This window comes from Chelonia mydas, chromosome 7, assembly GCF_015237465.2.
Source record: "Chelonia mydas isolate rCheMyd1 chromosome 7, rCheMyd1.pri.v2, whole genome shotgun sequence".
Taxonomy (NCBI): Eukaryota; Metazoa; Chordata; order Testudines; family Cheloniidae; genus Chelonia; species Chelonia mydas.
In genome coordinates, this window is record NC_057853.1 from 54720127 (window position 1) to 54742218 (window position 22092).

General features: G+C 54.8%; 1 protein-coding gene across 4 annotated transcripts in view; it reads left to right on the forward strand.

The window, feature by feature from the left end:
• PSD (pleckstrin and Sec7 domain containing) overlaps positions 1-22092 on the forward strand; it is a 107283-nt gene that overhangs the window by 22450 nt on the left and 62741 nt on the right. For 2 of the 4 annotated variants that reach the window (XM_043551178.1, XM_037905472.2), the window contains exons 2-4: positions 17744-18824; positions 18967-19069; positions 19811-20303. In XM_043551178.1, coding sequence (XP_043407113.1) covers positions 17856-18824; positions 18967-19069; positions 19811-20303 — 1565 coding nt within the window. In that variant the 5' untranslated portion in view covers positions 17744-17855. Of the gene's footprint in view, positions 1-7802; positions 7975-17743; positions 18825-18966; positions 19070-19810; positions 20304-22092 lie in introns of those variants that run through there. The other 2 variants (XM_037905473.2, XM_007053387.4) reach the window with 2 other exon arrangements.

Genomic DNA, 22092 nt, shown 5'->3' on the forward strand with positions numbered 1-22092 from the left:
TCCTGCACCCCACACCCCAACTCCCTGCCCTGAGCCCCCTGCCGTACCCTGCACAACTCCTGCACCTCAACTCCCTGCCCTGAGCCCCCTGCCACACCCCTCACCCCTCCTGCACCCCACACCCCAACTCCCTGCCCTGAGTCCCCTGCCGTACACTGCACACCTCCTGCACCTCAACTCCCTGCCACACCCCTCACCCCTCCTGCACCCCACACCCCTCACCCCTCCTGCACCCCACACCCCAACTCCCTGCCCTGAGCCCCCTGCCGTACCCTGCACACCTCCTGCACCTCAACTCCCTGCCCTGAGCCCCCTGCCACACCCCTCACCCCTCTTGCACCCCACACCCCAACTCCCTGCCCTGAGTCCCCTGCCGTACACTGCACACCTCCTGCACCTCAACTCCCTGCCCTGAGCCCCCTGCCACACCCCTCACCCCTCCTGCACCCCACACCCCAACTCCCTGCCCTGAGTCCCCTGCTGTACCCTGCACACCTCCTGCACCTCAACTCCCTGCCCTGAGCCCCCTGCCACACCCCTCACCCCTCCTGCACCCCACACCCCAACTCCCTGCCCTGAGCCCCCTGCCGTACCCTGCACACCTCCTGCACCTCAACTCCCTGCCCTGAGCCCCCTGCCACACCCCTCACCCCTCCTGCACCCCACACCCCAACTCCCTGCCCTGAGCCCCCTGCCGTACCCTGCACACCTCCTGCACCTCAACTCCCTGCCCTGAGCCCCCTGCCACACCCCTCACCCCTCCTGCACCCCACACCCCAACTCCCTGCCCTGAGCCCCCTGCCATACCCTGCACACCTCCTGCACCTCAACTCCCTGCCCTGAGCCCCCGCCACACCCCGCACCCTTCCTGCACCCCCTGGGGGCAGGGAGGGGGCAGAGTTGGGGTGGGGACTTCAGGGAAGGGGTTGGAATGGGGGCAGGGAAGGGATGGGAAGAGGCGGGGCAGGGACGGGGCCTCATGGAAGGGGTGGAGCGGGGGCGGTGCCGGGGGCAGCAACGGGGGGTGTCAGTGATGCGGCCCTCGGGCCAATGCACTAGTCCTCATGTGGCCCTTGTGGTCATTTGAGTTTGAGACCCTTGGTTTAGACTCAACAAATCCTGCATCTTGGCAGTGGATTGGACTAGATGACTTTTGTGGTCCCTTCTAACCCTACGGTTCTATGAGTTGACCACAACACTAGACAACACAATGATAAATGAATGATAAAATAAACTAATTGCTACAGAAGCTTCATCATCGAGGCATCGAATGTGCATGGTTAACTCTTCGTGAGTTCCCAGCTTTGTGGCCTGCCTTTCTTCATACCACCAGCCTGATACAAACAGCCCACATATTGTAATATATACAGAGAACCAGCAAAGACTGGTCCTGCCTGCAACTGCAGTTGTCCCTGGAGTTTGTTCAAGTGGAGAAGGTTCCTTGCTCGCTCCCCTACCCAAGCTAGGGCTGAGGCCAGTCTGGCCTGTATGGTTCTGCTGAGACCACACATGAGCTACTGCTTTCATTCCTGGGCAACTCAGTGTCAGAGTCACCACACTGCGGAGCAGAGAGTGAATAGTTATCCCTAGGGCTGGCCTTACCATGAGGCAAACTGAGGCGGCAGCCTCCGGTGTCAGACTGTGGGGCGGCGCCACTAGGACCCAGAGTGTAGAAAATTGTGTCTGATGCTCGTGCATATGTATTGTCTCTGCTCTAGACGCACAGAGATGGTGGAGTGCTGTGCTGGAGGAAGGAGGGCACAAGAGACATAACAGGCAGGCAGGAGAAAAGGTGAGAGGGAATAACGGAAAGCAGCCGGAACTGCAGGGAGAGAGAGGAGGAGGAGCCTCTTATGTACCTCTCTGGCACCCCCAGGAGCCTGGACTGATTAACACCAGCTTCTCTGGGAGCTTCCTGTTTCCTGCTGCTTCCCGGAACCCACTTGAGGAGAACAGGCAGTCAACTGAAATAGTAGGAGCCAGTTAGGCCCTTAAGACGCTGATATTTTCCCTCACTCAGGCCCTGCTAACAGCCAGCTCATTTGTCCCCTTCAATTGAGTGTTGAGAGCCCCTATAGCTGGCACAGAACAGCAGTCATGAGTGAAAGAAGAAAACGCCCCTTTGGGGCAGCATTCAGAAAAAGAAAAAGCAAAGGAAGCTTTTCTATCTAAGCAGGAAGGAGCTCTCCTGAGATACATAGACTCAAATGTTCATGGTGAGCCTTCCGGCCCCAGTGAGGATGTGAGTGGTGAGGAGGTGCCTGATCTTCCAGTTAGTCAGAGTCCAGGTGACCTGGCTGCTACTGCAGCATCCATATTTCCATGTCAAATGGATGTAACCATGCACATTTCTGAAGAAAAGTGTAGATCAGAGAAGAGTGTGGTGGAGGCGCAAGAAACAGCTGCTGCTGAGTTTAGTTCCTTAAGTCTATGTTGATCCAGGACTGTGGACCCACTTGAGCAGTAGCCTGAGGGACTTCCTTGTACTGCATGGGCCACAGCAAGTGAAAAACTTCATGTTCCCCAAAGACAATGAAAATAGAAGCTTCCATCCAACACATTACTGGCGTGAAATCCCCAATGCTGTGGGCTGGCCCTGGTTATCCCTTATATGACTCAGGTGAGACTGCACTTGGGATATTCTAGGCTCCTCAGTACTGGAAAGATACAGATAAATTGCGGAGAGTTCTGAAAAGAACAAACGTGCGACGGGGCTTAAGGGACTGGCTGAGAAAGAGAGAGAAGGGATTGCATGTGGTTTGGCAGAGCTATGAGTAAGAAGGACATGATAACCGTGTGTAAGGCCTGAAAGGGGCTGAATAACAAGGAGGAAGAGGACTCAGTTAGTGGAGGTGATTAGGGGAAACAGGGCCGGCTCCAGGCACCAGCGTTCCAAGCAGGTGCTTGGGGCGGCAATCTGCAAGGGGCGGCAGTCTGTGTGCCGTTAGGGCGTTTCCGCAGTGGCGACAATTCTGCGGCAGCCTCTCGCTTCAGCCGCTCGCGGTGGCGACAATTCAGCAGCAGCTGCTATCTCTTCAGCCGCTCGTGGTGGCGGCAATTCGGCACGCTGCTTGGGGCGACAAAAACGGTAGAGCCGGCCCTGAGGGGAAATGAGATTAAACTGAGCAAAGGAACGTTTTTAGCTGGCTATTACAAAGCGGCAACCACAGCTCTCTAGTTAAGGTTGTCACTGGCTTTTCTTTCTAAGCTACATTTTGATCCTCCTTCTTGGCGCCACTAACTTCCTCCAAACAAATCTATTCTGCATGCCATTTCGGCTGCATGAAGGTTTAATCTGACTCACAAAACACAGCTGTTCACAAAGAGATGGCAGTCAGAAGACAGCACCCTTCCAACCAGAGCTAAACACAAAGGCTGAGGCCTGGATCTAGAACTTGATCTAAACCTAGTCAGAGTTCAAAGGGAGTTTGGCTCCAGTGGGCCAGTTCAGCTCCTAAGAAGTAACTTCCATTGAGATCCAGGGTAGTTAGGTGCCTAAATACCTTTGAAAATCTAAGCCTAAGTGTCTGAAGTTGGGCACTCAAAATTAGAAGCTACTTTTAAAAAAGCTGACCTTAAGTGACTTCCCAACATTACACTCAGGACAGTGGCAGAGCCAAGAATAAAGCCTTGGAGTCCTGGAAATTGTTATCAAATTGTTCAACAGCTGTATTACACAAAATATGGACATGGTGAAATAGGGTCAGAGTTAAGGTTGTTTGGAAGTGTCTAGGGTTTGTTTGGGTTTTGGTTTTGGGGGGTTTATATTAAAGAGAATAAGCTTGATTTTTTCCCTGTTGCTTTGCTCCTTGTATTGGTCACATGATGTGCAGAAGGGTGGGGGAAGGAGAAGTGCTGCTGCTTTGGAGGGTTTGACGTTGGGTAATCCTTTCAGGGAGATGGCCTCTTTCAGAGGTGGATGAAAGGCTGAAGGCTGATGGTTCGATGGTGGGTGGGCAGGCAGGAGCAGCACAGGAGGAGGCAGGGGGATAGATATGGGTGTCTCTGTCATGGCCCCTGAAGAAGAGGGAAATATAGTCAAGTAAGAGAAAAGAGAGAGGCAGCTACATCCCGGGGGGGGCGGGGCGGGGCGGGGTGCGCAGAGGAGATCCTCGGGCTAAGGGCAAAGGGATCCTGGGACTGGATCAGCCAGGGATGAAAGACTTTGTCCTCTCTTCCCCACTGTCTGCCAGAGGGATTTACCACCTCCCCCTTCCGTCTAAAAAAGGCCTGCCAGCGATGGAGAGTTTTATCCTGCTCCCATACACTCTGCTGGCCAGGGGAGGAGGGGATTTACCCCTGAAAATGAAGGAGCTGCCCAGGAGGGAGCAGGAAAGGGCATGAACCCAGGGACAGTAATGATTGATGGAGGCAAATCCTGGTCAGTGTGTGTGGGGGGGGGGAGGGGGGGTGTTGCTCGGGTGCCATACAGACTGGGGGCAGAGCTGGAGCAGCAAGAAATTGGGGGAAAATCAACTTTGTTTTCTAGCTGGTTCTTTACTGGAGAACCTGAATGATTGAGAAGAGAACCTGCATTCCATTGTGTTTACAGTACTTACCCCGGGGTCCGGGAGGGATTTTAGGAGAGAAGGGTCAGGCAAGCCAGCTCCATGTATGTTGTGTGAGTGCGTGCACACACACACACCCCTGCCACTCTCCTTTCTTTGTGTGTCTTGCAGCTTTGATCAGAGGGAGTGGGCCTGCACTTTCCCCTGATTTGAGTCATGGTACCACTCAACTCTTCCACTTGGTTAAGCTTGTCGCTCAGGCTCCACAGCAGATTAATGAAAAGCCCCTCCTTTCCCCCACCCTCCCTCCAGCTGGGAAGCAGCTGAAGGATTCAGGCTGTTGATCCTGGGGAAACCAGGCCTGCTAATTAGCCAAAGTCACCAGGGTCTGATGTGAGATCTGTGAGCTCCGGGCAGTTCAGGGAGACGTGGTCCTAGACACAAGGGGGAGCTTTGATCCCCATACAGGAGGCTGGAGAAAAGGAGAGAAAATAGTGTATTACATATAGGCAGATGCATCTCAGCCTGTCACCTTCCTTACTCTCCATGCTTCCTGGGAGGTGAGGCCAGGCCTGCCTTCCTAGGAGCCAGCTGGGCTAGGGGGAATGTGGGACTGGGCTGAACTCAAGCAGAGGAGGCAATGGGAAGTGGCAGAGGAAGGCGTTCCTGACTTCCTTCTTAAAGGATTACCTAGGCACTGGCAGCCGGCTCTCCCCGGCCCCTCCCCCTGCACAGATTTAATATCGATTTCTGGGGTTGTGCAATAAAGCACAGTTTAATTAAGAATTGATCTGACAGGCCAGAGCCTCACGAGAAAGATTGTGGTCTCCCCCTACACACTAATGCACTGACAGGGAGACACTCTGCAGGGGAATTATTCCTTACCAAAGAGAGACCTCCCTCCGCCCTCCAACCTCCAGGGACATATCCCAGTCCCCAGAGAGTGGCAAGAGACAGAGATTTCAAGCTGCTAGGGACAGCAACTGATTGAGAGATAGACCCCGCTTTCAAGAGAGCAAAACATGACACCTTTATTCTAGAGAGAGCGACTGAGGGATCGCACCAGTCTAGAGAGGAAAAACCCTAGATCATCCCATGAGAGGGGGTCCAGGATGGGCCCCAGGTGGCACCATTTTCTACAAGAGAGAGGGAGAAATGGTCGCATCCTAGAGAGTGTACAATGTGAAAAACACCCTCATTTAAACAAGCATCATGCATGGAACATGATCCCCATCAAGAGGCATTATAACAACTACGCACTAGGCCAATGTGTGTGTGAAGAGATAGATAAGTAAACCCTTCAGCAGGGATTGCATATGGATCCCTAATGCGCTGCCACCACCCCCATCATGCAGAATGTCATTAATACACCCAGCTGCCTGAAATACGTCCAGATTAGCAATCATTTTACGTGCTGCATGATTGGTTCATGTCCTAGCCACAGTCAGCACATGGAGACCCCCAAGCCAATCACGCCCTTCCCAATGCACTGGGATTCCCTTATGGGATTTCAAAACAGCCAGCTTAGCTTGACCCAGTAATCAGAATTGGCCATGAGGAAAAAGACCGTATCTGGGCACTGTAGCCAACTTCTCTATGACCCCAACCGGAGGCCTTCCCATTCTGGAGAGATCATTCCATGGCAGAACAAGACTAAGATCCTGGTCTCTAGAAAGAGTGAATCATTCAGTCCCAGGAAAAGACATGCTCAGGACCCCCATCATCCCATTCGTTGACATCAATGGGTGCAAGTGGCTGGAAAACTTGGGCCCAAAACTTCCCTTTTCTCTGACAGACACTCAAGGTCCCATTCTAAAGACAGATTGTCTGGCTCCCTGAGGGTGGATGCGACAGAGAGCAAATCTGTTTCACAGAGACTGCAAGAGAGAAACTGTCCTTAGACAGGTTTCAGAGTAACAGCCGTGTTAGTCTGTATTCGCAAAAAGAAAAGGAGTACTTGTGGCACCTTAGAGACTAACCAATTTATTTGAGCATAAGCTTAGACAGCATTTGTGTGAAAGACAGAGAGAACCTGTTCCTTAACAAGTGGGAGTGAGAAACAGGCGCACACAGGAACCCGTACCCTGGAGTGTGTGTGAGACACCCAGAGAGATTGTTCCCTAGGGAGAGTGGGTGAGAGAGATGCACTGACACCCAGAGAGACCCTGTTTCCTGGGGAGTTTGTGTGTGAGAGAGACACCCAGAGAGACCCTATTCTCTAGGAAGAGTGTGTGTGAGAGACACTGAAACTGGGAAAGACCTTGTTCCGGGGCGGGGGGGGGGGGGGGGGGGGGGGGGGGGGGGGGGGGGAGGAGGAGAGAGAGTGAGAGAGACTGGTCCCTGGGAGGGTGGGAGAGAGAGAGAGAGAGACCCTGTTCCCTAGGGAGTGTGTGTGTGAGAGAGAGAGACATTGACACCCAGAGGGACCCTGATCCCTAGGGACCGTGTGTGTCTGAGAGAGACACTGATACCCAGGGGACCCTGTTCCCTCGGGACAGTGTGTGTCTGAGAGAGACAATGACATCCAGAGGGACCTTGTTCCCTAGGGACAGTGTGTGTGTGAGCCACACACTGACACCCAGAGGGACCCTGTTCCCTAGAGACAGTGTGTGTGTGAGCCAGACACTGACACACGGAGGGACCCTGTTCCCTAGGGACAGTGTGTGTGTGAGCCAGACACTGACACCCTGAGGGACCCTGTTCCCTAGGGACAGTGTGTGTGTGAGCCAGACACTGACACCGGAGGGACCCTGTTCCCTAGAGACAGTGTGTGTGTGAGCCAGACACTGACACCCGGAGGGACCCTGTTCCCTAGAGACAGTGTGTGTGTGAGCCACACACTGACACCCGGAGGGACCCTGTTCCCTAGGGACAGTGTGTGTGTGAGCCACACACTGACACCCGGAGGGACCCTGTTCCCTAGAGACAGTGTGTGTGTGAGCCAGACACTGACACCCGGAGGGACCCTGTTCCCTAGAGACAGTGTGTGTGTGAGCCAGACACTGACACCCGGAGGGACCCCGTTCCCTAGGGAGAGGCTGCCCCATGCACCAGCACAGAAGGATCCTTGTTTCCAGCCCCACCCGTTGCCCACCGAGCCCCTCCCCAGCCCAGCTCGCCGAGCGACTCGGGGACAGCCGCCCTCGGCTGCTCCCAGCCCAGCTACGGGGCTCACCGGGCCGGTGCCTGCCCACCCGGCCAATCCCCGCTGAGCGGCGCGGCGAGCCCGGAGCCGAGCCCCGATTGGCTGCCGGCGGTGTCGGGCCGCAGAGCGACAGCGGGGGCGGACGCGCTGGAGTGGCAGAGACAGGGGTCGCTCCGCAGGCAGAGCGCGGGACCGGCAGCGGGGAATCGCCGCCCGCGGCTCGGGCTGGCCAGGGGAGGGCGAACCACCCCGACACCCACCTGCGCCCGGGGGGAGCCGCCTCGGGGCTGGGAGGAGGATGCAGGAGCGAGCCCGGCTCGGGTAAGCGGGGGCCGTGCACTCCCCGCACCTGCTCGCCCGGGGCTGCGATCGGCCGGGCGGGGGAAGGCGCCGCGGCGGGGCAGGGCGGGCGGCGGGTTCGTGCTGTCAGAGGAGCCGGTGATTAGCCGGCTCTAGGGGAGCGCCGGAGACGCACGCAGCCTTGTCCGCCTTGCGCCGGCCGGGGGCGATGCTGGAGCCCTGCAAGTTCGCACCCGGGGTGCCCGGGGAACAGGGGGGATGCCCCCCGCCCCTTTGCTTTTTCTTAAGCTGGGCTTTGTGCCTGAGCCTGCCGCGGAGGGTCGGCTGCCGTGGTTACCGCACGGGATATGGGGGGGGGGGCGCTGCCGGGTTTGGGGGCCGGGGGTCAGATCCCTTCTGGCCCGGGCTATGGAGGACTCGGAGCGCTGAAGTTTGCCCTGTCCAGGCTGGGGTGTGCATCAGCGCCGCGCGTGTGTGTGTGCGGCACGTCCGCATTCGGCTCTGCATCGGCTGGGCATGCCGCTGAATCCAGATCCGGGGAGCCGAGAGGAGCTGCCTGCGGGCACTACGAGGGAGCTGGGCGCTAACCCACGCGGGCGGCTCCCAGCTGCAGGGAATGGTGCAGGAGCCCTGGGCAGAGGGAAGCTGACGCGGGGCTGCTCTCTCCGTCTCAACCATCTGCCAGCAACAGCAGGTGCTGCGGGGACAATGTAGGAGCACTGGCTTTGGAGACTCCCCCGCTACTCCAGTCCCTACCAGCAGGAGGCGCTGCAGGGAAAGGTATAGGGACACTTGCTGGGGGAGCGCACAGCTACCCCAGTCCCAGTGTCTCCCAGCAGCATTCAGCAGGAGCGGTGAGGCTCCCTTTCTTCTTTTCGGTCAAGTAGAATGAGCTGTTGATGTTTGTTGCCCAGTTCCCTCCCCGCGTCTCCAGGGAGCTCTTGCCCTGATGCCTCTGGGGGAGAGGTGGGGTGTAGGGAAGGCAGTTTGTTTACAGTCTGTGTCCTGAATTCTCTGGGAACTTGCTCCATCCTGAGCTGGATGGATGTCACTTCCACTCAGAGCTGATCCTTGGTGAGCTGAGAGGAGGCCAGGCAGAGGGCGAGGGAGGCCGGTGTGGCTGGCTGGAGGGATTGGGAGGACCGAGAGCCTTGTCTGGCTGAGCTTAGGGGGTGGGATGGCGGAGCGGGATTCAGGATGAGGGGAGTGGGAGGATCTAGCAGGAGCAGTTCTCAGCACAGTCTCTGCCCAGGATGGGAACTGGCATGCCCACCTCCATCCAACCTTGTGAAGAAATCAGACTTTAGGGGCAGGCATACCCAGTGCCTGCATGTCCTGCATCCTGCAGACATACCCCAGCAGGTGCCTCTCAAAGCCCCATGCCACACCCACTCCCCAACTCCTTCAGAGGCTGGAACGCCCTTTAAAACTCCACTCCAAGCTCCCATCCCTGCCCCCTCAGAGCAGCCGCCTGCACACCCACTGCCTTCAGATATTCCCTCGCCTGGCGCCTCTAAAACCCCACGCTCTCCACCTCCTACGTCCCATAGCCAAGTACCACATTCCCTCTTATACATGAGGGCACCCTGTCTTCTACACTGCACCTGTGTATCACACCCCCCAGCTCTTCCCCACCTCCCACGTCCTGTACCTCCACCCTGCACTTCTGTACGCGTTCACCTGGTATCTGTGTCTCCACCTCCTGCATCCCATTCTGGAATATGAGCCTGGACTTGACAGGGCTGGGGTATGTGAGGGCAATCGCCTTGGAAGGGATGGGGTTTGGAGACTTTGGGGATTACAATTCTGTGGGTTGCACAAGTGTAGGGTGCTCAGAAGAATGTGATGGGGGATTAGGGGTCCCAGCCCAGGAGTTGCAGCCTGAATGTGCTTAGAGCCTAAAGCACTTGAAATCAGTGACTCTGGACCAAATAGGGGGGCTGGGAGCAAAGGGCTTGGCCATAATGGAGGCCTGGGACTCTTGGAAGCAGCTGCCATGGATTTCCTGGGCATAAAAGGCATGAGTAAAGGGTATAGATTTGGTGGGGGCCAAGAGCACTTGATGATCAAGACTGTACACCTATTGCAACACTTGAGATGAAGGCAATGCATGTCTTGGGGGGTGATAGGACAGGATCTGCCATGGGCCTAGGATGCTGGGAATAAATGCCTTGGCTAGCACAGTGGCTTGAGGGTAATTGGCCTCCTCCTCGACAGGATGCGGCTCTAGCACTGGGAGCCCGTCATGATGGGCGTTGGGGTCAGGATGAGCTGAGGCAATGGACACCTTGCTCAAGAGCTACAGCATGTTGGCAGGCCTTTCGGTAGTAGCAGCGTTTGCTGCAGACCTGGGCAGTGTACGCTAATCTCTTATTTCAAAACAATACAAAACAAAACCTCTTTTGGGGAAAGAAAACCTTCCTGACGTGAGCCCAGGGTAAACTGATATGGTGGCACCTGCTTGAGTTTGCAAAGAGCCTGAAACGATAGCTCAGAGAGCAATGGGCAAACTGCCCTGTGCATCCTAGTGAGGGGTTAACTTTGAAACGTAATGGTGACAACTTAAATATCAACATTAACTACTTCACTGCTGTTCACCTTAGCGGAAAATTCCTGCTGCCCTCCACATGCACCCAAACCCCCATCAGACCCCTGCCTAACTACTCAAACTTCCAGCTTCCCCCAGGGCAACCAGTATGATGGGCTCAGGCATTGCTGGAACTGAACTCTGCAGCGCATTGAAAATTCAGGTAAAATGAATTGCATGTAATAACGGATGAAATCACACAAGGAATTCTGTCCTGATAGTATTATTTGCTTCCTTCTTTAATTCAGTCAAAGCCTTCAGACTTTAATTGTTCTGAAGCTGCCCAAGAAACTCCAGTCCGCCAGCCTGGAGTGCCTTTGAATCCAGGAGCCTTGGATGTGGAGTTTCAGGTCCTTACTGCTTGAGAACACTACAGTTGTTTGAAATTTGTGCAGAAGGAATTGAATTTGAGAACTAAGGTAGAATGCAGGCGCTACCCAATGGGCCATAGGAGGCCAGAGCTGGCCTTCTTCGGGATCGTCTACCCCTGCTCAAAGGAAAAGAGCATCAAGGATTTGGGGCATTTTGGCCCTTCATTAGGGTCCTTAATATGCCTTCCAATGTGAGCACTCTGTGCGCTTGTAACTGTGCTCTCTTTTCAATCCCCCCGCCTGTTTCAGAGTCATTTCCCTGTTTTGATGCGCCTCGTGTTAGCAGGGCATCCTGTGCCTCCTTGGTGTGAGACTGTGTGGGATGCACACTGCCTGCGGGTCCCTGGGATCCCTTCTGAATTTCTGAAAACACCATCCTGTCTGTTGTGTGGCTATCCCTCCTGTCAGAAATCTCTGTCCACGAGTGACTGCTGCCCACAGCCAGTGAGTAATATCCAAAGGCCAATTCTACAAGCTCTCATGGTTGAGGGGTAGTAAGGAACTGGGTACAGAATCAATTAGTTCTCTGTCAAGAAAGCAACTGTATTGTACAAAGAAGGGGAAGCTTCCATCCGGCATCTTCTAGTAGTCTTAGATTTTTCAAAGCCTATTGTTGTGTAATATAAGCAGGTCTTCTTAAAAGCCCTTTAGAAAAGACACCTGCTTGTTCTCCATAGCCTGACTAGAAGTTCATAGGTTGGTGGGTTCTCTGTCTTCCCAATGTGTATTGGCCAGTTGCTGTGTCCTGAAGGTAATGTCCCAGGAAGATGGTTGTTTTGCTGTCTTCCATCACAGTATGCTGTGTCAGGTAGTGTCTGTAGGTAGCATTCCTGTATGCTGGTTTCTTTCTTTGTCTTTCTGGTGTGCATTGTATGCCTTTTGTTGCCCTGTGGCTTGTAGGTAACATCTCAGTAGTCTTTTAATGAGGCACGGGGTTCTTTTAAATGGGCTTTCTTTGTAGAATGAGCCATTTCCTCCCATTGTCCCTGTTTCCTTTATTATTTAACATATGACACTCATGGTCCGTGTCCAACATATTCAAATCAGCAGGCCTGAGGGGGCCGGGAGAGTTGGAGAAGAGATGGATTATAGTAACAATGAGAGGGATGTGGATATCACCATGCATCCCCCAACACAATAAAATGGGTCCTTCCTAGCCAATAAATCCACTTAACTGGAATGTTTCTAGGATGGAGGCAAACAACATAATGATCTGTACATTCAATAGAAAGGTGGTTGCTATTTATTGCAGTGTCCCTTTGAGCTAGAAGGATGTTGGTTCACAGCTTGACTGGGCAGTTTGAAAAGTCAATCGAATACGAGGGCTTGCTATTTCAGAATAACTGCATGGGTTGACAAGCCCATAGACTGCTCTAGTAGCTGACATTGGCAACACATTTTGTGAGCTTCCCAGGCATCTTCAGACCACAGAATTGAGTGAGTTAGATCTGATTTGTCCCCCAGCACCTCGGTGGAATTGGGTTCATTATCTTGAGTCTCATCCAGATAGATGGGGGTCCACCAATTATCATGATTTCCTCCCTGGCAGCTTGTTCTATAGCTAAGCTCTGTGTAGAGTTACAGTAGGCCCAGCTTAATTCCTTCTGTAACATCAGTGGAATTACCCCAGGGACAAACTGGATCCATAAACACGCTTGCTCGCTCACCAGAACTTTTCAGGTTCAGCTGGAGCCTATTACTTCTAGCCTGATATCTATTGCTCTGTTCATCTTGACTAGAGAGTAATTGGTCCCTCTCCCCTTTCTAATGTCTCCTCACTTCTATACATAGACAGTTCTTATGACTGGTCTTAGATGAAGCCTCCATGATCATTCTCTTGAGTAGGAGCAGAGAGATTATTTAACCTCTCTGTATTTGGCACTGGTGCGACCAATCCTGTGTCCATTTCTGGTGTCCACAATTCAAGAAGGACGGTGAAAACTTGGGAGAGAATTCGGGGAAGAGCCATGGGAATGTTTAAGAATTAGAAAACTTGCCTTATAATGATCGACTCAAGGAGCTCAATCTGTTTGGTTTAATAGGAAGTTAAGGGGTGATTTGATTACAATCTAGAAGTATCTACATGGGGAGCAAATACTTAATAACGGGCTCTTCAACCTAGCAGAGAAAGGTCTAACATGATCCAATGGCTGGAAGTTGAAGCTAGACAAATTCAGACTGGAAATGAGGTGTAACTTTTTAACAGTGAGAGCAATTAACTGTTGGAACAACTTACCAAAGGTTGTGATGGATTCTTCATCACTGACAATGTCTAAATCAAGACTGGCTGTTTTTCTAAAAGCTTTGCTCTAGGAACTATTTTGAGGAAGTTCTCTGGCCTGTGCTATACAGGAGGTCAGACTAGAAGATCACAATGGTCACTTCTGGTCTTAGACTCTTCAAAGCTATTTTGGAGCAGATAGTGCAGGCTGTCAGAACATTCCAGCCTTAGGGAAAATGGCACCCTGGGTGAACTTGCATTTTGGTGCCCCTAGCCCTCGTGGGCATGGTGCCCCCCATTGCCCCTGACCCCTATAGGCTCCCCAGGCTCCTCATCCTCCCTTCACCCCTAACTCCTATACTGTGCCCCCTTCACCCCTAATCCCTGCACTCCCCTCCTGCACCCCATATCCCTACATCCCTTCACTCCTAACCCCTGCCCCCTCCTGCGTCCTTAATCCCTGCATTGTGCCCCCTTCACCACAATCCCTGCCCCCTCCTGTGCCCCAACCCCTGCACTGTGACCCTTCCCCCCCAACCCCTGCACCCCCCCTCCTGTGCTCATGTGGGGAAACTGACCTGGATGCATGGAGCAGCTGGCATTGCAGCTTGCTCCCCTCCCCAACTGCTGTTTCTCTGCCCCACGCACCCCTAGGGAGCTGTGAGTGGGGAGCGATGTCAGGGCTTCCTGTATCCAGGTCACTTTCCCCACCTGGGCTGCGTAAGGAGAGGGCAGGAGAGGCGCAGCTCCTGATGCCTCACAGCACAGCCTTGGTGGGGAAAGTGACCTGGATGCAGGGAGCCCTGACATCGCTCCTCGCTCCCCCCCTCACAGCCCCTAGGGGTGCGTGAAGCATTTGGTGTTGTGTGTGTTGGGGAAACTGTGTGTGTGAGAGAGAGAGAGCACAAAAGAGAGAGCGTGTTTGTGACAGATTGTGTGTATGTGAGAGACGGCATGTGTGTTGGTGCTTGGGGGAGTGTGTGAGAGAAGGAGTGTGTGTGTGTGTGTGGAGGGGAGTGTGTGACTGTGTGTGTGTGTGTGTGTGTGGGCAGTGTGTGTGCGCACCTGAGTGAGTGTATGAGTGCACTGTCTCTTTAAGAAAGCACTCAGGATCAGGCGCCTGAAGGCTTGTTCAGACGCTAGCAGCTCCGGACCCAGAGATTCCCCCTTTCCTGTCAGCTCAGCGGAGACTGGCTACACAGGTGGAGGTGGGGACACCCCCAACATCAACCTTCCTTCCCCTCCCCCCCCACCCCGCACAGCAGACAGGACACTCCCAGTCCAGAATGGCCGGGGGGGGGGGCTCCATGGGAAGAATGGGTGTGGGGGGCAGGAGCAGTGGCGGCTGCACACAGCAGTGGAGTGGCGGGGGGAGGGGCACCCCTGCTCCGGAATAGTCACCTGGATGGTCGTTCAACTTCTCCCCTGCGGCTTGGGTCCCTCTGCCCTCTCCAGACACTGCTGCTTGCCTGCCACCTCCACCAGCCCAGCTGGCTCTTGGCAGGTCAGGTGGGACTCAGGCAAACCCTTCACATGGCACCCTCTTTGGCGGGGTGCTCTGGGCCGCTGCCCGGACCGTCCACCCCAAAGGCCGGCCCTGGGGCTTTAGTACATGCAGGGGCCCAGAAATCTGCACTACCAGAATTTACCATCTGTGCCAAAAGGCAGCCTATTTTGAAATCTCTTTCAAACTCACGTATGCTCCACACACACACACCCCCCACACCCCCGCCACACACACTCTCCTAACATGTTCTGGCCATTCAACATCAAGAAGTGTGGAAGAAACCCCCCAAAATGTGCTACAATGGGGAGTGCAGGTTAAGGCCTTCCATTAACGAGTGCTGTTGTATTAATTTAGATGGACTATATGGGCTTAAGGTATTAATGTAACCCAGTCACTGTCCGTTCTGATTTGGGGTGGGATGTGGCAGCTGACAGGAAGGTTCTCTTGTCTTATAATACAGCTTCAGTGTATCTTGGAGGAATGTATTATATTTCCTCCTGTCTGTATCAGCCTTCAGGTTCTGCTACTGGCACTCGATTTCCCACCCATCTCTTTTCATCAATGACAATGATTCACCAGATCCGTGGCTTCTCTCCCTGTGCCACTGTCCTTAAGCAGGCTTTGGAATTTGGCGGAGTCTAGGAGTTCACATGATGGCCTCAGGTTCCCGGATCTCTTTTGTTGCCTGAGAACTGGCTTAGCAATGTGATGATCTGTCCAAGACAGCAGCTGGATTGTGATGGCCTCAGTATTGCCCTCTAGGCCAAAGATCAAGTCCAGGGTGTGGCCGGCTGTGCAGGTAGAACCCAGAGATGACCAATGAGAGGCCTAGGGAGGCACGTGGGGAGTTGAGTTTTTGGGCTTCTCAGCATTCCTGCTAAAGTATCCGAGGATGACAAGCCCGGGGTATTTCATCACCGTTGCCAACAAGCCATCCATGAGCTGCTAGATAAATCCTTTAGTCCGTGCATTAAATCTGTTCGCTTTGGCTCTGCTTTCTATTGTCAGACAAGTGAACTTGAATGAACTTGTCTTACCTGAGGGATCTCTCCTGGATTTGAAATTTGCAGAGAAGACTAATGGAGAGCCTCCTGCTGTCTTGTCCTGTCTGGGTCTGCGATGCACCAAGTATCCCGGGGAGATGAGGTGGGCTAGCACTGGGCTTGCAGTATCAGATATCACAGGCTATATTGGGTGTTTCATCTCTGAAGAGGTTGTGTATTGTCTGTTGGCAGCCCTTGCACTGATCAGCGTCGATTTAATTTGTGTTGCTTTGTGCTGCCTGTCCCTGCCCCATGCCCAGGGAAAGGTCCTGTGCAGTGTGTCGGTGTGAGATGTCTGCAAGCTGGTTTCTTATGTCTGCTTTGTTTCCTAGGAGAGTTCCTCCCAGTTTGGACTGCGATAGGTGAAGTAGTGGATTGTGCATGGGATTACCTGAATGGAGGGACACTTGTCTAGGTCACCAGATGCCTTGGGAAGGGCAAGCCTGTTGCATGCCGTCAGGAACTGTGGCCTGGTTGAGTCCTAGGAATGGGTAGAGCCGGATCAGAGTCAGATCCTGGGGTAGTGGTGGGTGTGCTGGAAGCATGGTGGCATAACAACAACGGAAATAAGTGACAACAATAATAGACAGGCTCGAGACCAGCAGAAAGCGGAGATGTCAGCGGCATCAGGCATCCATTGCCTTGAAACAAGCTGCCTGTTTTGTCATGGTGCCCACCTTACTCTTACCAACTTTGGAAGAGAGATGGAGAGGGGAGGACAGCTCAGACTTTCCGGCTGTACCTCAGTCCTTACTGAATGCTAATTGGCTCCCTGCTCCGCAGGTGGTGGTGAATGCCGGAAGAGCAGGGCTGGGGCTTACGACTCCTTCCCTGTAAAGGATGCAGAGTCCTGTGGCAGTCTTGTTCCTGCACCGAAGGGAGGGGCTGGGAGAGAACTACTAACCTCCCTGGCCTATGCTCTCCGCCTGGGGTATTGGGACAGCATCCCACTGCTGGCCTTGGGGGCAGATTCCCAGGGCCAAGTACACTGGCACTGAATGGGATGATCAAGCCACATGCCCACCTCTCTCTCTCTCTCTCTTTCACACTGTCTGTCTTATACACAAAGGGCCAGATTCTCCTCTTGGGGTTGCTCACGCACACACACCCGTGCATGCACACGTCCTCTCTGCTTCTTTCAACTCTCCCTCAGATTTTCAGGGCTGCCCAGCTCTGTTGTGCATGCAGATGAGGTCATTGCTTACCTCGGTGGCTCTCTGCTCATGCAAGTCGTGCATTAGAATGAGACAGGCTCCTAGTTGCTGGGCTTAAAGTGTGCCTGGTCGAGAGGGGATACCCAGCAGGCAAAAGAAATGCCTACAACTCCAACCGTGTTGCTGAGGGGTGCAGATGTCAGCTTTGCCTGGGGAAAATCCCCTCTGATTGGCTGCTTCCCCCCGCCCCCCGGGGAAGAGCAGCCAATCGGGGCTCCTGCAGCAGGCAGATGGAACTCTGATCTTGGGAGCCGGCCACATTCTCACAGGAGTCCGGCCTCTCAAGGTGGCTCCGCTCCCAGCTTTCCCCTTGCTCCTGGGAGTAACCAGGTGGTGCTTCTGCTGCTCCCTCCTTTCCTCTGCAACATCCAACCTGCGGGAGTGGGAGAAGCAGCTTCCCTGCAGCTCCCCCAGGCCTGGATGTTGGGGAGAAGAGCCCCAGAGATGCTGGAGGAGCAGAGATGGGGCTGGGAGGGCAGAACAGACTTGGGGCCAAAATTGATGGGGCCAGGGGGACAGTCAGGCAGGTGTGATGTTACTTTAATTTCTAGAACAGGACAGATTATCCTTCTTCCGCCCCCCACTTTTTTCAGGCCACTTCAAGCCCTGCCTCGTTATTCCGTTTAGGTGGCCAGCTCTGAGACTGTAGCCCTGTTTTCTCTCTCTCTCTTCGTACTCCAGCTGAGCCAAATTCTGCCTTTATATACCAGTGTGATCCCTGTGAGGGGAGCCAGGGAGCCTTGGTGGCTTAGGATAGCGCTGGGCCTTGGTCCGGTCCGTATCTCTCCCTTTCCTGTATCTCTGATTGTATTTTCGCCCTAACTTGCTGCTTTTTCCTTTGTTTCAGGGCCGCATAAGGATGCGTCGCCCTCTGGCGGAGCTCTCAGCTCACGGGTGTTGGAAAAGCTCCTCCTCCCTGCCCTGCCCCTTTTGGCTTCAAACCTGATTCCTCCCACGCGATGGCCCAGGCAGGGGGAGTCATGTGCTTCTGCCCCGAAGGAGACTGCACTGTGTCGCCCCCGAAGTTCACCCGCAACCTGGATCGGAGGCCCTGGCTGCCCGCCGCCAAGAGCATGGAGTCCGCTGCCTCCAGCCCGCACCGCTGCCTCACGCCCAATCTCAGCACGGGCAGGATCCATTTACTGCGCAAGAGCCTGGCTCCTGAGGCCTGGCGGTGTCAGCTGGGCATGTATAACAGCACCGGCTCCTTAATCCGCAAGGCACCAGAAGCTGGCCCCTTTGGCAATGGTAACTGCCCAAGCTCTGGGCGGGTGACAGCGCCATGCACCCCGCTGAGAAGCAGGCAAAACTCCTTGCTGTCCTCCCCGGGCAGCCGCAGCCCACTGGTGGCCCCGGCGCCCGAGGGACAGAGCTCCGTGGTGACGTTCCGCTTTATCGAAAAGGCCAGCGTGAAAACCCTCAATGGCCTCCCATCGGGCGAGCCCAGGAGGGAGAATGGGCCAAGCCCCCACGGCCTGAGCCGCAGCTTGGAGTTCGGGGAGACCGTCCACTGCGGTTCCAGCAAAGAGGGGAGCTCCTGCCCCACCATGCAAAGCCAGCCTTCCCCAGACAGCAGGCAGGGCATAAGCGAGAGCCTGCGGCTGTCAGCCCGGCCGCCCACGTGTGGTTCTGTGAGCGGGCATCCTGGCAGCACGTGTACCCCGCCAGCCCAGAACAGCCCATTCCAGGAGCACCTCAGTCGGAAGCTGAAGCTGGAGGTCTCTGCCTCAGATCCGTTCCTGGCCGGTAGCCGCTCTCCTATGGGCAAGCAGCCCTCTCTGAGTACTGGCAACAGACGGGCAGCAGGGCACCCCCATGCTCTGAACACCAACTGCCTCTTCAGCTCCCTCTCCAACGGGCTGGGGACACCATCTGAGCACATCTCGGCGCTCCTGCGCAACCCCTTGGGCATGGAGCCCCACGACCAGGTACTGCCCAGTGTGTCTCTGAGGGAGAGCCGGGCCCTCACCTTCAGAGGCCACATACCTGCTTCCCCGCCCCTGTCCTTCCTCCCCACCCCCACCCCGCCCCCGAGAGGCTCCCAGCTGACGTGCTCTTTCATTCCTGCAGGAGGGCTCATGGACATATTCCCGGGAGAGCTCAGCCCATGCCCAGCGCATTGCCAAGGCCAAGTGGGAATTCTTCTATGGCTCGTTGGACTCTCCGGGGACAGGTAACGGGTCCCTCACGATTAGGGGGTGGGGATGAGGGACAGCCTCACTTTCCACTGCGACCGACATCTCCTTGCTAAATCCAGATCTGAATACTCTGGCTGGCCTTTTCTTTGTCCTGGTCCAACTGAACCCACCCCAGAACCAAGCCCTCCTTCCCCGAGCCTTATGTTTGGAAAGGCTGGATGCAAATTCTGCAGCTTGGGCCTATCTAATAAAATCAGGCTCGAAATGGCCAGGCCCTCTTCCCTCTGAGGCTAGCAGCTCTGCTGCCATCCGAGTCTGTTTGTGCAAACCCCTAAGCTCCACTGTGGTGTCAGCAAATCCATCCGTGCTGACTCTGGGTGGCTGGATGCAGCTCTTGGTTTCCTGTTTGAGGAGGACTTCAGGGTTAAAAACCCAGTTTGGGTAGGCCAGCAGGTGTGGGCCCTACCTGTATAGTTTGGGATACATCTAGCCACCCCAAACCCTCAGACACGCTGGCAGAGGTGAATCTCCTTTTGGACACTGCCCCAGTACCTCCCTTCTTACCTTTGTTCCTCTGGATTCATCCCTTCTCTGGGCCCAGTTATGCTCCCGCTCCATGCTGAACTCTGCTGGAGGTGGTCATACGTCGCAGTTGCAAAATGGGTCCCTCTGCATTTCTCAGGTGCAGCTCCCTCGTTGGAAGTGTAAGCTGGGTTGCTCTTAGAACGAGGTTACAGCTGCTTGTATGTAAACGCTCTGGCATCTCTCTGTTCCAGGCACCTCCCCCCAGACACCTCTTGAGTCTCCGTCACTGGCAAAGCCCCTGCAGAAGCCCAGCCACCAGCTGCCACCAGAACCAGAGAAGCCAATGGCGGAGCGCAGCTTGTGTCACGTCGAGGTGGAAATAGAGATGGCTCCTGCAGGTAGTAAGAAGCCAGGATCCTGTGAAACCGGCATCATAAGGAGGACGGTGAAGTATTCAGAGACGGATCTGGACTCGGTGCCGCTGCGATGCTATCGCGAGACCAACATTGATGATATCCTGGCTGAGAAGGACGAAGGGGATTCGGCCATCGAGAGCCAGAAGGACAGCGAGAGCAATCCGAGTGTCACAGGAACCCTGGGGAGAAGGAACAGTGTGACAGAGGACCCCTTTCCCCAGCACAGGGGAGAGCAGGACGGAAAGTGTCTGAGGAATGGGATGCAGGGCGAAGAGATGGATGAGGATGACGAGGTGTTTGAGGCGACGAGGCAGGAGAACGGGGGCAGGTGAGGTTTGCTGAAGGGGAGTGAGATGGTGCATTGTGGTGGGCTGCTCCATTCTCCATCATCTCTCAAGTACACTGTGGACAAGCACCCAAACCAGACACATGTGACCTGTACAATTCAGTGTATTTGTGTAGAGCATCCTCACATTGGGTTAAGGTCCTGTCCAGTACTACAAGCTAAGAAGGATTGGGCTGGCCAGCACTCATAAGAACAGCCATACTGGGTCAGACCAATGGTCTGTCTAGCCCAGCGTCCTGTCTTCCAACAGTGGCCAATGCCACGTGCTTCAGAGGGAATGAATGGGACAGGTGAATTATTGAGTGATGCACTCAGGTGGGAAACTGCTAAAGAAAACCAATGGTGCTGGTGAGTCAGCAGGAGGTGCTGTGCTGTGGGAACTGCTGGAGACATAGAACTAAGGTCACTTGGGGTGATCAGAGACCCTAAGGCCCTTCTAGCAAGTAAGGGTCAAATTGCAACCAAGATAACGACGTTTTGCCTCCCTAAATTCCCCCTGAGCTTTTTCAGCTGGGCGCATAGGCGCTGACTCCGTGGGTGCTCCGGGGCTGGAGCACCCATGGGGAAAAATTGGTAGGTGCTCTGCACCCACTGGCAGCTCCCCTCCCCGCCCTGCCCCAGCTCACCTCTGCCTCCGTTTCGCTTCGCTTCCTACCCTGACCGTGCCGTTGGGTCCTGCTTCTCCCTTCTCCCTCCCAGCGCTTGCTCCACGAAACAGCTGTTTCGCGCGGCAAGCCTGAGAGGGAGGGAGGAGAAGGAGGAACGTGGTGCGCTTGGGGGAGGAGGTGGAGCCAGGATGGGGATTTGGAGGGGGATCCAATAGGGGCAGGGAGGGGTGGAGTTGGGGCGGGGGCAGAGGGGCGCGCGAGCACCCACCGGCGCCGACAAAAGTTGGTGCCTGTGGCTGGGCGTTAGTGTCTTTCGCTACCTGTCCTAAATGGCCGCGTAGTGTTGCTGTGTGTTATCCAACAGCTGCCGTTCTCCACCCCAGAGGGGACTGCATTTCAGTAGTAGATGATTAACTTTCTATGCGTAGCTAGGACATGAGATTGCTACGTTTTTTGGGATGGAGAAAGTTTTCTATACAAAGAGCAAGGCATAATTGTTTGCCTGCACCTATTACTTATTGACACAAAATACTTTCTGAGGGGATGGCACGGGGTGAGAGCAAGGCGTGGAGAATAGTGTGAGTAGGGTAATGGTAGGATGAGGGAAGGGACAAGTGCGCTGGGATGAATGCCACACCAGGGGAGCATGGAGAGACCAATCATGAAGTGGCTAGAGCTTGGAGCCTGACCCAAAGGCCATTGAAGTCAGTGGGGCACTTCTCATTGACCTGAATGGCCTTTGCATCAGGCCCTAGATCCACCTCTTGCTTCTTACAGGGACTATTCTCTATCTTGTGGCTAGTTTAATCTCTCCATCCTGTAAGGGCAGGTGACTGTGACATCATCCAGCCAGTTCGACACACCCGACACACAGATGGCTTTCAGCATTCAGGACTGACTTCCCCCCATTCCCCAGCTGGGGAATGGGCCCCAGGCACAGCCAGCAGCTGCCCACTGCTGCGGCTGTGCTTATAAACATAAGGGCTGGGTCCATCTGAGTGTGATGTGTGAGATGATTCTCTCCTCTCCCTCCTGCCCCCGGGCTAAAGTGGAGCTTACCAAAATGAGGTTTCCACAAGAGTCTAGCTGGTGACTGCGCATTGGGAGAGTAGCCTGGGTGGAGCTGTTGGGGCCAGTGAAGATAGCCAGCCAGTTGTGGCCCA